General features: G+C 41.8%; 1 protein-coding gene across 2 annotated transcripts in view; it reads right to left on the bottom strand.

Moving 5' to 3' along the window:
* The window catches only part of tmem117 (transmembrane protein 117), a 47,058-nt gene that overhangs the window by 4,482 nt on the left and 25,336 nt on the right, over window positions 1-17,240 (bottom strand). For both annotated transcript variants that reach the window (XM_084363265.1, XM_084363266.1), the window contains exons 4-7: window positions 10,423-10,522; window positions 6,640-6,737; window positions 4,134-4,293; window positions 5-134 (exon numbers count right to left, since the gene is read on the bottom strand). In XM_084363265.1, the coding sequence (XP_084219391.1) occupies window positions 5-134; window positions 4,134-4,293; window positions 6,640-6,737; window positions 10,423-10,522 (488 nt within the window). The remainder of the gene's footprint in view (window positions 1-4; window positions 135-4,133; window positions 4,294-6,639; window positions 6,738-10,422; window positions 10,523-17,240) is intronic.

Raw genomic sequence — 17,240 nt, 5'->3', positions numbered from 1 at the left:
GTACCTGTGATATGAATGTGGTACTCCTCCTTAAAGATGCTCTTGCAGACAGGAAGCTTGACCTTCACATGCGTTGTTGACATTCCAGGTAGATTCATATCCAGGTCACCCATGAAGTGAGGGAACTCCCAGTCCTGGAAAAAACACACACACAGTCACATGAATTGTCTGTGAGAATGTAGCCTCAGCTGTAGAGAACTGGACACCTTTAAATAACCGCGTCACCGTGACAAATGTCAGCCATGTATGGTGCTTTACTGGCTGCTGAACACTTCACTGAACTTTCTCATATTAGCTGATATTAAGTCTCTGCGGAGTCTCTTCACACACTGACTGCAGGTCAAACATGGTGCCTGCTGCTGTAGCCTGTAGACTACACTGTGTGTTTACAGGCTTGTGGAGTGTACTGATGTGCTCAGGGATTTAAACACGTCAAAACACATCAACAGGCACCTCCAACTGACATTTAGGGGCTGCCCATGCCCTGTGGTGTCACTTAGCTCTTTTTGCAAGAGCGGTGGTTTTATTTAGTGGTTAGTGGCTTTTAGCGAATGAAGCTGTCACGGCTCTTGATGAGGTACACGTACAAAACATGAAAGAAATTAAATTGAAGAAATACATTTTTAAAATAGTGACAAGAAAAATCTGGAGAGCTTGTCTCCATCTTGGGAAATCTCCAAAACATGGGGTATGAGGTAAGCAAACGGCACTGTGATCAGCTTTGTGGCTATATATATTTCAGTAAATCCAAGGTATTTTAAATTGTTCATTCAGCTTAAGAGGTAGAAGACATTTCTCAATTTGCGTGATGGTAAAAAACAGACAAATGTATGTACCGTCTTTAATTTAAAAGAGTCCAATGTGTTTAAAGGAAATCTGGAATCATCCTGATGGCTCCAGGTGTATTTCAGGATGTCAGTGGTCCAGTTTCATGCACTGCCATTTTTACTAGAACCACACATTAAAAGAGAAGAATTTCTGCAAACCAGATAATCTTGCATAGCGGCTGGAAGCGGCTCTAAATGGTCAAACAACCCTCTAAAGCAGGGGTGCCCAAACTTTTTCCCTTCGAGGGCCGAATCCCAAACTTAATTGTGGGCCACCAGCCAAAAGCAAACGCTTTTTGTTATGAAAAATAATGACTGATTATGGATCTTACATACTTAAAGAGCAGTTTTACCTCACGAAAAATGAAATGGCATGTGATTATATTATTTTTCAAAAAAAATGATTTTACATCGGGCCAAATCAAATCTTATAGAGGGCTAAATCTGGACCGCAGACCCCACTTTGGGCACGCCTGCTTTAAAGGCTTTTGACAGAAAACACAGAAAATCAAACCCGTTCCCGTTCCAAACAATTAATCGCGGACCAAAGCTTCTGAGTCAGTGTGTAAACAAGATTGACACAACATGAGGTTGTATTTACTTTTACATGTGCTGCAATTTGGGCCTCTTTGCAACATCTGATGCTGGAGATTACTCCAAAAGACCCCCCCAAAAAACAAAAAGCTAAATATCTGTCACATATTCCACGATTGCTTTATTTAAATGTAAATAATACACACTATATATTTCTCCTTGCAACCGTTAGAGGTGCAAATATAATTTTTTTGTACTCAATAATGTCTTCATGTCATGCACCTGTCATTAGTTACTTGGTTACTGGGTCATTTCAGTTTTCCTCACAGTTGAAAATCACAACAACGCAGGACAAAATGTGAGTTTATTCAATCATTAGTCTATAATAGAAATGGATCTGCAGTTATTTAACCTTCCTTTGCCTGAGTGACCACGTGGCAGACAAAGCTGTCTATTGATAGTGAGGCTTTTAAGGGAACCAATGAAAACATTGATGGATTCATTACTCTATATTCATTACATTGTGCAGTCAACATTTACTTCATAATGGTACGATGAAGCAGAAAACACGTCTATTGCCAGTTTAACATTATGACAGCAGGTAATGAGAATGGCAAAGACAAATTAAACTACTGAAAACCGCACACAGAGACGGATGGCAAAGAAAATTAAAGTGTTTTAAAAAATGTTTCTTTGGACTTAATCATCTCGCAAATTAGCATTTGCCATCTCTATTACAAAAAGGAGGGGAAAAAAAACAAGCCACACATAATTTCAGCATTTTCATTTTTAGATTACATTCCCCCTCGGTTCCCGTAATTTGCACAGACCCCCTTGCTGCACCGCATTACCACATGTCTGCATTCACTATATCCTCATGTGATCCAGAGTCCCCCATGCCAATATCTATGAACAGCCTAACAGCTTGGTGATGGCCCCCTGGATATTAATTAAGTCCTGCACTCCTCTTCCATAGCTGCAGTATCTGTTGCTATAGCACTAACAGGCATGGCATTTAAGTCGTGCTCCCTCCCTGCCACAAAATAATGAGTCTCTACCACATAAAAGGAGTAAACAGGCAGGGTGTATCAGCATATCATCCACATATGTAAATGTATACAGTATGTGCATATACACAAAGGACATAGATCTCTGACTCTGAGTCAGCTGGGATATGCATAGAAACAGCACAATTATACAAAAAGTATGAAAAAAACACAAAACTCCGCTCGAAGGCAAATCCAGACAGGTCATTAATTGGGGCATTAATTAGTTTGAGAACAACAACACCCATCTTTTCTCATGGAGGTAAGCGATTAACTATGGCACCCTTGGCTGGAGGTGAATGAAGCTGTTGGGAGGGCGGTGGCGGATGAATTTTTATTGACTGGTGGGACGTAGTAACGGCTGCCAGCGCTTGGGCCATGTAACGGCGCGGGCTTACTCCGCTCATAAATAACTGCAGTGAACGTGCTTGCTGTACACTGTGCAGAAAATGAGAAGGAGTCGTCGTAAACAAATCCATGCGAGATGGGAATGATATACCACTGACTTAAACGGAGAGGGAGTCAGGGGTCCGGAGAGTCCGGCTCGGGGAGTTAAACGGAGATGTCAAAATAGGGAGCGTGGCCTTCGTGTCAAATCAGGACTGAGGCTTTTTTAAGGCAGCTAAAAAAAGCTGGCCTCAGCAAGACATAAGCATCTTCGTGAGGGAATGCTTGCACACTGTAGCCTGAGCTGTTTCTATATATCTGCATAATTACAATAATCGGGTAAATGAATGAGAAAAACAACACAGTGTGAAGTAATTACTGACCAGCCAGCAGCCAGAAGTCTTCCCCTAAATAATGAATCGTTTCAATAAATAAGTCTAGGAATCACTTTTAGTGGTACAGTTGTTTTAATACAGATTACCGTGAGAATTATAAGGGTGTCCTTGCCAGGTTTCTGTGCAGTGGTGTATTTGTAGCACCGGAGAATGTTCTTCCGTGCGATTGAGCTCTTAGTAATTAGCATAATCAACAGAGTCGAAACGTATATTTAGGAGATACCAAATATTAGTCTTGCAACGTGTCCTCTAATAGCCACCAACAAGGCCCAGTGAAATATGTTCATTAAGCATTTGGAGGAGCCGTGTTGAATTAGGCTCGCAGTCAAACCACATACATGATTGGCCCGCGGCTCTGGCTCCTGGCTAGCGGCGTATAATAAAAGAAGGAAAAAAAGAAAAAGAGGACGCCTTCTCCCACTCTCCTTCTCCTCACTACACACTTCTGTGGTTTTTTAGCCCAGACAAACACATTTGCATATTCATGAACCACTGACACAGGCTTTATTGATGTACACTCTCTCCTGTGGGAGGGAGGACATTGGGTGGGGAAAAAAAAAAAAAACTCCAATCTTGTGAGTCATCATTAAAGAAAATAAACTAGGCTCACAGGGGAGTAAGGGAGGAAAAGGGTGAGTTCGTGGCTGAGGTCTGGCATAGAGGGATGGAGGGAATGAGAAAAAGAGATGATGTAAAGGAGTAAACAACAGTTTGTATATCTATATATTTGTGGGTGTGTGTGCGTGCGCTTGTGTCCATGCCAACTGAGAGTGATCAAACACCTCTCTCGCTGCTCTGTGCCGCAGTGTCCCATTGATGAATAGAGAGGGAGGAGAGGGAGGGGAGGAGGGTGGTTGTTGGAAAGATGGCTAGCAGTGTAAGCCAAGAGACGTCCAAGCTCCCTTCTTTTTTTCTTTTTAATTGGCCACAGGGGAGCGGTCTACCTGCATGACAATGAGAAGGTCGAAGACCAAAATGAAGGAGGCCAGGAAGGCTCTGGAGACCTCGTCGCTGGGCAGGAAGCCTCGGTTCAGGTTGTCCCAGCTGATCCAGTCGGTGCTGATGACCAAAACCACGACTGACGTCAGAGATATGAGCACTGTCCTGCAGGAGGAGAGGAGAGGAGAGGAGAGGAGGAGAGGAGAGGAGAGGTGGAAAATAAAGGAGGGAGATATTAGAAATTAGAGAAGAGGAAGGAGGGAAACAAAGAATAAGAGATAGAGAAAAGGTAAGAATAGAATAGGAAGAGAAAGGAAAGGATAGAAGGAAAAGGAAGGAAGGAAGGAAGGAAGGAGAGAGGAGAGAATATAAGTAGGGAAGAAAAAAGAAGTAATGGAGAGGAGAAGAGAGGAAAAGAGAAAAATGAAAGAGAGTCAAGTGGAGGGGTGGAGAGGGTAAAGGAAGGAAGTAAAAGAGATGAGAGGAGCGTAGAGGAAGGAAGGGAGGAAAAGGGAGAGGAACAACAGAGAAGGTAGAGGGAGGAAGGAAGGAAGGAAAGGAGGGAGATGATAGAAAGGAAGGGGCCATGGAAAGACAGGGAAGGAGATAAGTTTGCAGGAAAAGGAGGTAAGAAAAGGAAGGAAAGAAAAAGGAGATGATAGGAGAGGAATAAAGGAAGCAGAGGGGAAGAGAAGAAAGGGAAAGAGATGACAAGAAGGAAATAAAAGGAAATTAGAGGAGAGAAGAGGAAGAAGAAGAGAGGAGATGACAGGAAAGGAGAGATAGAAGGGATAGGAAGGAAAGAGAAAGGAGACGACAGGAAAATTATAAAAAGGAAGCAGAGGGGAGGGGAGGAAGAAAGGAAAGAATAGAAAGAGGAGAGACGAAAGCAGAGGAGGGGATAGGAAAGCAGCAAAGAGAAGGGAAAAGAAAGGAGTGAAGAAAAATCTATATTACACACACTTAAAAGACCTTGAAAAAAGTTTGAATGCAATTTAAATTTTTCAAACTAGATGAGGGGCACAGAAAATATTGTGAATCTTGGAAGACAAATGGCTCCACTTTCTCACGTACGCCAAACGCAAGAAAAGATGAGTCAAGTACTATTCAGTTTCTCCTTTCGTTCAGTCAATAATGCATTGAACAACAATTTCACCTGCGTTTGAAAAATGGCAGCAGGTAAAGCTTCCAGGAAGATGAATGCGCATGGAGAAAAGCTGTCTGTTTGTTTGTGGCTGCAGAGACAATGCAATTCAACCCCTGCTGCATACATATTTCCATGCATTTACATATTTAACATGGGCCAAAATATTTCATTTACCTGCATGCGGTGATTGCTGTGTTTTTTTTTTCCTGCGTTCTTTCACACTCTCTGAATTGTGTTGCTGTTTACTGTAAAAATTTCTCAGCCATCTGAAGAGAGGCACAGTGACAAAGGCTAGCATTATTCTCCTCTGTCTATTTTGTCTCAATGTCACCCAGTGATTACTGTGCCGTTGTGTGCATTCTCACACCACACATCGGCTGGCTGCATTGCAGATAGTGAATGCCAGCTCATATCCCATTTCAACTGTTAGGGAGATACATTTTGAGGATTTCTATTATTCCACCGTGGCATTCTCTTCCTCTGCATCGCCGACTTTTGGCACCGTCCTTTTACAATTTGCCACGACCCTTCAGCGCGTATTGACTAAACGTATCCAGCAACACATTTATCAATCATATTTCAAGCTCTGAATTTCAAACGATGGCTCGTCAAATCCGGCATTGATTGTGACAGTGCTAGTCGGGGCATCCATCAATAAAATGAAGGGCTGCAGAAAAAGTCACAGAACAATTCGTCTGCTTGCATTCTAATCGCAGGTGAATCAATTTTGCAAAAGGAAATGTTGAAACTGTCTCTGAAGTTTGCCTTGGGCTCTCTGTGTACATATCAAACAGATGTCAAATTGTTTCAACCGTGTCCTCTTCTTCACGTGTCCTTCGCTTCTTGCCATGACCCTCAAATGAACCGCCGCATGTCGCATTTGACTGACAGCACTGAGCCGGATTGGTGAATGAACACCGTGGGGACCGTGCACGGGTGGTGTAATACATCTAAACAGGGAACGGTTCTACTTGGCCGTCGAGTAATGGGCATATCAGACATGGTTTGCAGCATTTGTTTAGCAGTTATTTAAGGGTCACAGCATGTGGTGCGTGAATTAAAGGCAGGGCCGTTGGTTTGCCCCGCGACCTTGCTGTGTCCATTGATTTTCACCCTGTTCTTCTAATTAAAGGTGCTGACACTGAGTGAGGGAAGATTAACACGGTTATTGACTGCGTGTAACCCTGCAATGGACGGGAGAGACCACATATGCGTGTGCACAAACACACACAAACGCACGCCTCTCAACAGCCTTGTAGGAAGAGATAGTGCATTTAGTCTGCTAGTAGATAGAGACACTGATATTAAATCTTAATGTGCAGTCAAAGATACACAGTTGATGTTAGGGGAAGAAGACAATATACCAGAAGAGAACAATCCTGTTGTTGCCTTGTTTCCAGAATCTTCTGGCAGCTTTGCCCCAGTCTGGGTAGTGTTGATCCTGCAGCATCATATCTGTCACCTGCAGAGAGGAAAGTGGATATTAAACTACTTCATCACTTATGAAGAGTCAATGAAAACGAGGTTAAGACTAAAAATAGGGGCAAAAGACTGACCCGGCTGTGTCCAAAAGTAAGAAAATATGCCTTCCAGCTCATGTACGGCTCATTAACTAACAGGTTGCATCTTTCATATCTAATTCTGGGCAAAATAGAAAAAAGATATTTCCTTGAATATTGCTTTGAGGGAAATAATAAATCTACAGCATATATTGCTACAGCACTGGATGATATGGCCTTATAATATATAATAATTACAATATATATCTCGATATTTTGAAATCTTCTCAAAAGCACCATGAAAATCTAGGATTGGGCGACAACATCAAACATCATAATATCTTTGACCAAATACCCCAATAATGATATTCAGACTATATTGTAGTGATGACTATTGGTAACATTGGTAACACAAACTGTTACGACAACATTTTTGATAAATAATCATCAGTAATGTGGATATAATGATAGAGTGGGTAAAGACAAATACTAGAACAAAAAGAACAGTCTCTTAAGTTCAGAAAATGATATCATTTGAGTGTAATGTAGCATTTAAAACCAGGAAAAGACAACATGCCACATCACAACATAACGATATTAGGAATCTAAGACAATATGAAATCTCATATCACCGATGATGATCGCTCAGCCCTTATTTCTGACAAAGTTGTGCTTATAATTTGGAGTGAAGGCCCTTTTCTGTTTCGTCATGACAATGGTGTCTCGCGCAAAGTGAGGTACAAAAAGAAAATGGTTTAACAAGTTTGGTGTGGAAGTGCTTAATTGGCCCGTCCTGACCCTCGACCCCATTCCCAAACCTTTAGGATGTACTGGAATGTGTCTGTAAGCCCGAGCTTATCGCCCAACATCAGTGCACGGCCTGGCTAATGCTCTAGAGACTGAATGTGAGCGAGGTTCTGTAGAAATCCTGCAGGAAGCCTCCCCAGAAAAAGGGGAGCTGTTATGGTAGCAGATGAATGTTCAAGAATCACATATGGATGAAAGATTGGTGGGGGAGTCCACCTTCAGGTTCATCAATACATTCTGATTTGTCATCATACATATGCTAACTAATGCTAAATGGCACAGGCATGACCAATGTGACAAAGTGCTACACTGAAATATTAATGAATTGTTATTGGGTAAAACTCCAGCTGTGATTAAATATTATTGATTCTGGGCTAACTATTGAGTTGCCTTCAATAGATGCTGGCTTGTTTCATTATTAATGTTGTGGTTGGACCCGTCCTTCCACTGCCAACATCAGTTGGTGATAATGTTTTCACAGTGTCACCCTTAATGCCATTAAAACTAATCAAACGGTAGATTTTCTCACATGGGTGCGGAGCTGCATCAGAGGGCGTTTTATTTCCCCGAGTATAAAACCCCCCACTATATTCTTTGTGTGGCGCCGCTGCAGAGGCAAGGTCAATTCGTCAATAAAGCGCCTCACTGCAGATACTGTAGCTCGCGTTGGAAGGAGGATTTGAAGCCGGCAGTCTGTGAGATGTTTCTGGCATTGCAGCATTGCTTCCTGTTCACGCATCGAGCGAAGACGCACTGTAAATCTGCCGTGCGGAGGAGACACAGAGGTCATCTTCAAAGCGCCTTGTTGAATTAATCAAATGTAAAAACGCCTTGTGAGTAATTTCTAGAATCAGCACTTTGCCTTGGCCTAACTTTCTCACCCTCTCCCTGATTCACCTTCTCGCACGCCGCTTACCCTCGCCTCCCATCCGGCCAGACTTCTACATTTCCCTTTCCCCTTCACCTCTGTTTCTTGCTCCTTACCTCCCCTCCACCACCTCCTCCCGCCCCTCTCCAGCCTCTCCTTCCACCCGCTCTCTTTCTCTGCAGTATGTACTGTAGAATACTAATGTGACCGGTGAGGGAGCTTGTCAAGTTGTCTCAGCTGTGTGCATGCCGGTGTCAGCGCCCCACTCCTCCCACCGCAGGTAGTCCACTCCCGCTGGAGCTCTCCTCCTCACTTTATGTTGACAAATGAACAGAGGTAGGTTTCTCCTCCAGCATACTCTGTCCCTCCCTGTGCATTCATTGTTTCCTCTGACCCTTCTTAGATCAAACTGCATGTTACTCTAAGGGGTTTCGTAGCAGATTGAACTGGATCTGCACAAAGGGCTTTGGGTGTACGGCTTATAACAGCTGAGAGGACACACCTGACCTAGAAATTAGATGCGTGTGTGAGGAGAATGGCTACACTGTGTAACTTCTATACATTGTAATTAACTTAAATGAAGACTTGTGATCTGAAAACACAGCTAAAAGTGGCCACACTTGATGCCCTGTAAAATGCATATTACACACAAGAAACGAAAACTGCATGAATAAATTGTTATTGTTCTTGTGTATTTACCACCAAGGGGGAAATAATATGCATTTTGGCCTGGATGCCATTGTTGCTAATTAGCTAATTCAAAAGGATGTATCCACTGGTCTTTGGCCCTAAAACGGTATCTCTAATTTATCATCTCCAGTCTGGCTCTGCATTATCAGACTTTCTTCAGCACATTCACATTAGGCTGAATGCTAAAAAAATCTAAACATGAAAGTAAATTTAGCAAGCAACACTGGCATTTTAACATGCCTACAGTTAGCTATTGGCTAAAGTAACTATGTTTTTTACTGGATTTTAACACGCTAACATTTTTCATAAAACTTTAGAATGTCAGCATGCAGTTGTTAGGCACGTTAAAGGTGCAATATGTAAGAACTGGTCATCTTGAATTCATACTCCCTACAAATGGGGGCAGCGTGTCACCAGAGTTACTGCAACCTGCAGCTAACTCTATTCGTTTAAACATCCATGACTATAGCTACTGTTAGCTTGTTAGCTCAGTTAGCCATGCAGCTAGCCGGGCTATCAGGGGAGCTTTGGACCACTGGGAGAAAGAGGTTTTCAAACCTGGGACTAGCTGGTTAGCATGCTAACTTCAGTCGGTATCTCTTCATCACAAAGTATAGATGTCTTGGACACAGCGTCAAACTTTTATTTCTTCACATTCTGTTGAAGATGTTTTGAACTCACATTCTTACATATTGCACCTTTAACATGCTGACATTTACCTCAGGCTGGGTATTGAACCTCAATACTCTTGTCAGGGCCGGCTATTGAAATATATATCTGCTCACACTGCACACACTAATCTTATTAACATATTCTTTTATCATTCTTTTATTTGCTGATTAAAGTCATATTTTGCCCATTTCAAACTGTAAAAGTTCTTGTTCTGGGTGAGGACAACATTAAACTTGGATTTCTATTAAATATGAATTATATTTCAAAAGAAGATATGAAAAAAATATGGTTTTATTATCTGTACCAAAAACTGTTGAGCATGTTGGTGTATCATACTAATGTTTAGCAATTTAGCATGCTATTTTTAACATGAGCACTTCACTCAAATACAGCTGCTGGACTTTTGCCCAGTTGGCACTGGATGATAAAATCATTTGGATTCATCTAGTGGGGACCGTGAATATCGGCATGTCATCAAACCACACTGCAAGTATGCCTTAAAAGTTATTAAAAAAGGTTAGATAAAAATGGTAATATATGACTTCAGTGCAAAATTATCCAAAAATGACTCCTTATCTAAGGTTAAGGCTACATAAGCGTTGCATTCTCACCATCCAAGCAGTGACAAAGTCTCCCATCCACGTTCCCACAGCGGCAATCTTCATGAAGCTCTCATTCCTGATGCCCATGTACTCTGTCACCATGTGAGGCCTGCGAGGAAAGAAGACCAGTTTGAGGAGGACATAAAAAATGTAGTATATGTTATGAGGGCAGTAAAGGCAGGAAGAAAAGTAAGGCGGGAAGACGACTCACAAATAGAACCGACAGAGCGAGAGTCGGTGCAGGGTGAAAGAGAAAATGGTCAGCGACGCTAAGTATCATGATGCTAGCTGTCAGAGTCAATCAATATCAATCTAATTCTGGGAAAACAATGAGCGATGGCTCTACCTTCCATAAAGCCCTGAGGATTGTAAACAATTTACGCCAGCGCACAGGAATTTATGCAGTATCACCGCTTTCAGTCGGTCCTGTGGTGTTTGGCAAATTATCCATTTGTTTGGCAAATTTGTCTTGTGTCTAGTTGGTTTCAAATCAACACAGCCGTCCCGATGAGATCCCCCCATTTAACGCGCTCGATCCGAGTGAGCTCAGTTAACATCAACTGCAGGAGCACAGAAGCAAAACATTGGCTAGGCCACGACACGCCATTAGAGGAACAAGCTCACATGCAATAGTATCTGATAAGAGATGACGTGCGTTCTTTGGAGTACTAGTTACGCCGTCATCTCTGTACAGTAGCTGAAGATGAGAAGCTTTTTGTTCAGCCCCGCAAACCCACCCACCCAACACACACAAACCACATCACTGTTTTCTCCAGGTAATGGCACAGGGAGGGAGGGAAAAGTGGGTCAGTCGCCTCCTATATGGGACTTGTGCTGGGAAGAGAGGAGGAGAACAGAGGGGAGCGAGGGGGCCTGTTTGATCTCCTGGCAGCCAGTGTCTTAGACGCTGAGTGGAGCAGGTGGGCGCCCATCACCTCCCCCTCAAGCCCCCTCTCACCCCCCACAGGTCACACTCATGAATATAATAGATGGCGATGGATAGGGCTCTGGCTGTGCTTTCAAGGGGTCGTATCTGAAGTCAATGGCTCCATTCGTCTTTGTTTTCCCCCGGTCATTTTCTGGCCGCCAGCAAACACCAATAAAAATGTTTTCTATTGCACAGAGTGCTCTTGAAAATCTGGCCTACAACCTTCCCTTTTCTTATATATGTATATCCCCTTCCTGCTTGATCTTTAATCTCCATTTTCATCTTTTAAATGATTGCATTTAAAGTTCTATCTGGCGTGCTTTTCATTTCGTAAATGAGTCGCGGTCAGACAAGTCCAAACAATTTGTTAGAAAGCAGTGTGTAATCCTTTTAAGCTATTAGCTAAGGTAGCAGGTTTAATAGGTGTTCAATTTTAATTAATGCTAATTGCTCGTGCCTTTTTTCCATCATGCAGAAGTCTAGATCTGAAAAGCATAATGAAGGCTCATAGCCGTTTGAGTGCGATGAGCGATCGTGGCAAACCAGTGACCCAAAAAGCCGTCCGGTTTCAACTACGTGTTTACTGCAATTGTGTGAGAAATATCCTTCCCTGGAAGGAAACATTATAAATCATGTATCATCAATGCAGCATGCATTTAACGGATTTGACAGGATTTTATTGACAAAAACGTGCACCAGCGCAGGTGACGTATTGCCTCGCTCGAGCCCTGCAAATAAAACAGCCTTGATTGGAATGGCGATTTATATCTGCATTAAGTCAGTTAGACATTCAGAGGTTTGGCACTGCTCCAGTTACCAAGGAGATCCCATTGGGAGTCATTTACCCGCAGCAAAACTCTGATCGATACTTCTGGAAATGCTGTCTGGCACCACATGCTAGCCTTTAAATCTAAAAACACTACCCTGCCGCCAACCCCTGCCCTTCTCACATATTTAATTGAGCAAATGTTACCCCTGTGCAGAAAGAGAGGCTTTTTTTTTTTTTTGCAGGGCACCTATGATGAGTTTGGGGACTCTTTGCACTGCATGATCAGAGGCAGAACTCTCTGACTTATTCATGCTGACTGAAAATTTAATGGCCTTTAGAGCCGGATGACCTAATGAGAGAATTCAGTGTAGTGGAACATCAGTACAGTAGCACCATGAATAATCAGCCCCAAAATGGCTCCCGTGGCTTAATCGCAGAGCCAGTGGCAGTGTCGGTGCCAGCAAGGCCGGCTCAGCCAGCTTTGACCCTCTGTGGAATGTTATCAGGTTTCCCACACTTGTTCAGACATAATATTCAAGGACATTTCAATGCCTTTCAAAGTCTTGTTCCATCGCATGCAAGAAATTACAATTTTGCGCTACAGAGGGTAAAGAGTTACACAGTTAGGAGTTTGGACGTTACTCCTGTTTGACATTAACCGGTGAAAAAGGCTACTTTAACTGTTGCAGTAAAGCAGCCGTCAGCAAGATCACTGCTTTTTTATTTGACTTTTTTCTTTGTTGTGAAGAAGTCACTGTGATTTTTTGCGATGCTATAAATTATAGTTGGTACTGTGGTATTCCTCTTGTATTTTATTTTTTATGAAGCTTGAGTTTCTGATGGTTCTCCTCTTTGTTCTGCTATCACTGCTCGAGTTCACATCGTAACTCAGCGATCTATCGCTGTAGTCAAAGTGAACTTTTGATCTTTTAAACATAAAATGGATAATGGATCACCTACTGTGCATTAGAATGATTCTTGATAATATTGTATAGCTATCTTTCAATTAATCAGAAAAAGAGGCCTAATTCCTTAAATGTGATGTCTTAAAATTAGACTGACCAACAGTCGAAAACCCAGAAATATTCATTTCACGGATGCAACCATATATAATTTTATTATGATTTTTTGTGAAGAAAAAAAAAAAAAAGTTAAATTCTATATAATATTAGCTGCAAATCTCCACATTTAGGAGGCTGGAACCAATGTTTGTTTGTTCTTCTTACTTAAAGTCTGACTATCAAACTAATTGCCAATTAAATTCCTGTCGAAAAACTAATCAATTAACTAACTAATTGTTCCAGCTCCAATTCAATTAACACTACTAAAACAGAGAAAAGCTAAAAAAAAAAAAAATCCTTGTTATCAAAATTGTCATTGTCAAGTCATTAACTGTTGATTGTGTGGTTTATCATTTAATTGATTCACTAAAGGTGTGATCATGTCATGGTCTTATTTCACAATATAATGAATGATTCCATGCATATTTGTTGTAATCAAAAAAATATAATTACTTACTGACTTTTAACGACTGATTTTTCTTTAACACCTGAGAAGGGTTTCATCTTTTGTAATGCGTAATAGTGGCACATGGTTCATTGCAATAAAGATCAATTTGATGTGGTTTTGCATACATTTGCCTGATCGTAACATTTTAAAGCTTATTAAAAATTGAAACATTGATGTCAGTCTTATTACCCAGTGCTAGATAAATGTGTTAATACAAAAATGAAGCAGATTTCTCCTTCATATGTTTAAGTACTGTGTGTAAATGAAGCCATGCAGTTTTATCATTAAAGAGGAGTCTTGATCGTGATGGAGTGTCTGACCCCTCTAAAGACGTTTTAAACACATCCTTACCGATAAAAGCCCATTTCATCAGCAAGCCTCACTGTATTATGGTGCCAAAAACCGTTTTGCCATAAACCAAGTAATTTCTACAACTTCATATATTCATCGATTTAAAGAAAAAAAGGGTATGGTTTCATTTTATTTTTTATCTAAGTCCCAACTCAAGGATTTTCAAGGCCCGCAGGAGCACTGATAATTAAGGTTATAGAACGGCATGCTGAGAGAGCTTTCACTACTCTGAGTCATCATATACCCTGACTCCCATTAATTCTTTCACTGTCCACTTGGACGTGTTTGCCTTCATGCCGGGTTTTATAAACTTGTTTTCTCTGTCAGACTGCCGGTGATTTACTGACCGTGGCAACTGAGTGACCTCTCCTGCCCTGTAAAGGCTCGGCTCATTCAGAACATTAAATTGCGACCTTGGCTCGCTCCACATTGAAATGCATCGCCTGTCTCCCCGCTGTGCGCTACAGTACCTAACGTCGTATTTACAGTACACAACGCTGAGCAGCAGCAGTTACCAGGGAGCATAAAGCTGTCAATACACACTCTCGTCACTATCACTGTACCATCTCCCAAGGCAACTTAAAACTTCAATCTCAATTCATCACCCGGCACACAATCAGCCCACACATTGTATTAAACCGAACTGGCTGGAGATTGAGTCCTTTTAGTTCTTATCATTCCCCTGGCTCAGGAGTAGGAGTGAATACCGTCGGGCGATATCCCGATCAGCACTGCATCAGGCCCTTCATTCCCCCTGTCGTGTTCCCATGAGGACAGAAGGCTCCAAAACCAGGTCTCATGTACCTTGAGGCCATTTATATGCACACTAGTATCCACAACAAGTCAAATTCAAATTAAATGTGTCTTCTGATCTGACAAACTGTAGCTAATCACTATTGGAAGAATAAATCAGATTAACAAGGATTAGTTTGGTTAAGGTTTAGGAACAACAATGACTTGGTTGGTGTTGGGGAAAGGAGTGGGCGAGCTAAAGAGTTTAGATCGTGATCGATCTCGAAGGCGTCCACAATCTACTATTTAGGAGTGTGGTATTAATATCCTCTTACTTCTGTTTCCAGACTTCACACAGCCTCATTTACCTGCAGATCACAAACAAATAGAGCGATGCAACAGCCTAAACAGCTACGTCGATCGAATTAATTACTTCACAAGGCTCTTACTCAAACAGCTTGTGCCAAAAAAGTACTATGTTTAATGCAATATTCTGATTTACTGTTGCAAACGGAGCAATTCATAGGCTATTTCAAGTCTGACTGTAGTCTGAGTGGTACTCCAAAATTAGAAAAAGGGTTGCAATCTGGATTATGGATCCTGATTAAAGAGAGCGTGATCACAACTGCTGTTGTTTGAATCATCTGGCACTCAAGTGGTTGCCAGTTTGTTGTTTACATCGCTGACACCGATGTTGATATGTTGCTAATGCTAGCTAACATTGCTAATCCTAACAGCTCACATTAGGGTAGTACAGTATGCTGGGTACCTACTGTAAGAATCAGCCATGTATACATCCCCAATCATAATAATGTTTTTAAGGAAAAGAGATAAGTTTATTCTGCACTTTTCTACAAGCTCTGCAGATGTATAATTTAAAAACTACATAAAATGAATACAATAGGGGTTAGGGGACCTTCGCCATCATGGCTACAATAACACCCACTTGCTATAGGTTAGCTAACAATTGTGGTTCAAAGAAACCAACCTTTATTGTTGGCAGGGAACAGGAGTCGACCAAGTTTATATAGTTGACCCTAGCTATCTCAACCTCCTCCCTCTGCAGACTTTTCCTTGAACTCTGAGAGAGCACCCGCAAACTTGACACAGATCAATGTGAGGCATGCAGGAGTTAATAAAGAAACAATGTAATGATGATCTACACACAGGGAGATCATCCTGTTTTGTTTTTTTTTAGCTATGTTGCACTGCTAGTTTCAGAAAACCCAACAACAACAGACATAAAATTAAATCTTTTTAGACAATTGGCACGAAAACTAATGGCTCCTAAAACATAAAAAATGTTTGACTGAAAGTTTTTGGTTGCTTGCCTTCTGCACTGCGTGTGGTATTTGGAAATGTCAAAACATGCTTCATGATTTGGTTTCTATTGAAAAATTGGCTGCAGAACAGTAATCAGTTAATGCAACAAGGGACCATGAACAACAGCACTGAAATATTATCAGATATTCATTGTCATGGTGTGGCTGCGTGGCACAAACATACACACACAATCCATCTGTCCTGCTACAGAACCCCTTGCCACCTTCAATCTACACATACACACCAATTACACCCATATATAATATAATACATGTATTATACATCCCAAGTGGACACACACAGTCGTCAAGGTTATGATGCTTATTATTTACAGCTGTGGCTGGTTCTCTTTATGTGACAGTGACGTATGTGGAGGGCTGTAGCCTCCGCCGACGCTCCGCCCCTCTGTCCCAGAGAACAGCAGCATAATAAAATCAGAGAGGAAGTGACCTCACTGCTTCATATAGCTCAGTGTGTTTCAAAGATATTCTGAGAGAAGAGAAAACGACTTGAGAGGGAGATGCTTTACACTAACTAGACACTTGTTAAACGCATAATGAGTCATTTTTGAGAAGCCAACGTAACGTCCATGTGTAGGAGTGTGAAGACGGCAGGAGATATGCTTAGAAAGTTGGTGTGGGTGTGTGTAAGCAGGAGAGCAGCAGAGTGAGGAAGGCAAAGATAGATCAATTAGTCTCAACTAAAAGATATTTACTGCGATTTATAAACAGCAACAGTTTCTATGTCACGTCTTAATAGTAAAATTGTTCATGACAGTTTCTAGCATGGTATTTTGGTGGTGTCGTGGTATGTGGGCACATGTTGAATTTTATGAAATTGCACGAACTGGACTTCTGCATCACAACAATTATGAACCACGTTAGCCATTTTTACCTGCAGCTAACGTCTGCAGTCATAAAGAACACAGAGAGCTCGGCTTATCAGCCAAGAATTGAGGAGGCGCTGTCGACTTCGCCGTCCACCTCAGAGAGAGCCGTGTTTCTGATGTTTGCAGCCCTCAATAAGCGCCATGTCTTACAGCTGCTATTTGAAAATGATATTCTTTCAGACTTCAGACTACCATCTGGGAGAGCTGTTGCCATGAAGAGTTTGTGCTTGATCTGCAACAGTGTTTGGGTTGGTGGTGCGTGTCAAACTGGCATCCGCATGAATTCCAGGGCCCAAGGTTTCCCAGAAGCGCGCTGCATTGTAAAG

This window comes from Pagrus pagrus (genome assembly GCF_965226575.1).
Source record: "Pagrus pagrus genome assembly, chromosome: 10".
NCBI lineage: Eukaryota > Metazoa > Chordata > Actinopteri > Spariformes > Sparidae > Pagrus > Pagrus pagrus.
This window is presented reverse-complemented; position numbering and strand designations above follow the sequence as displayed.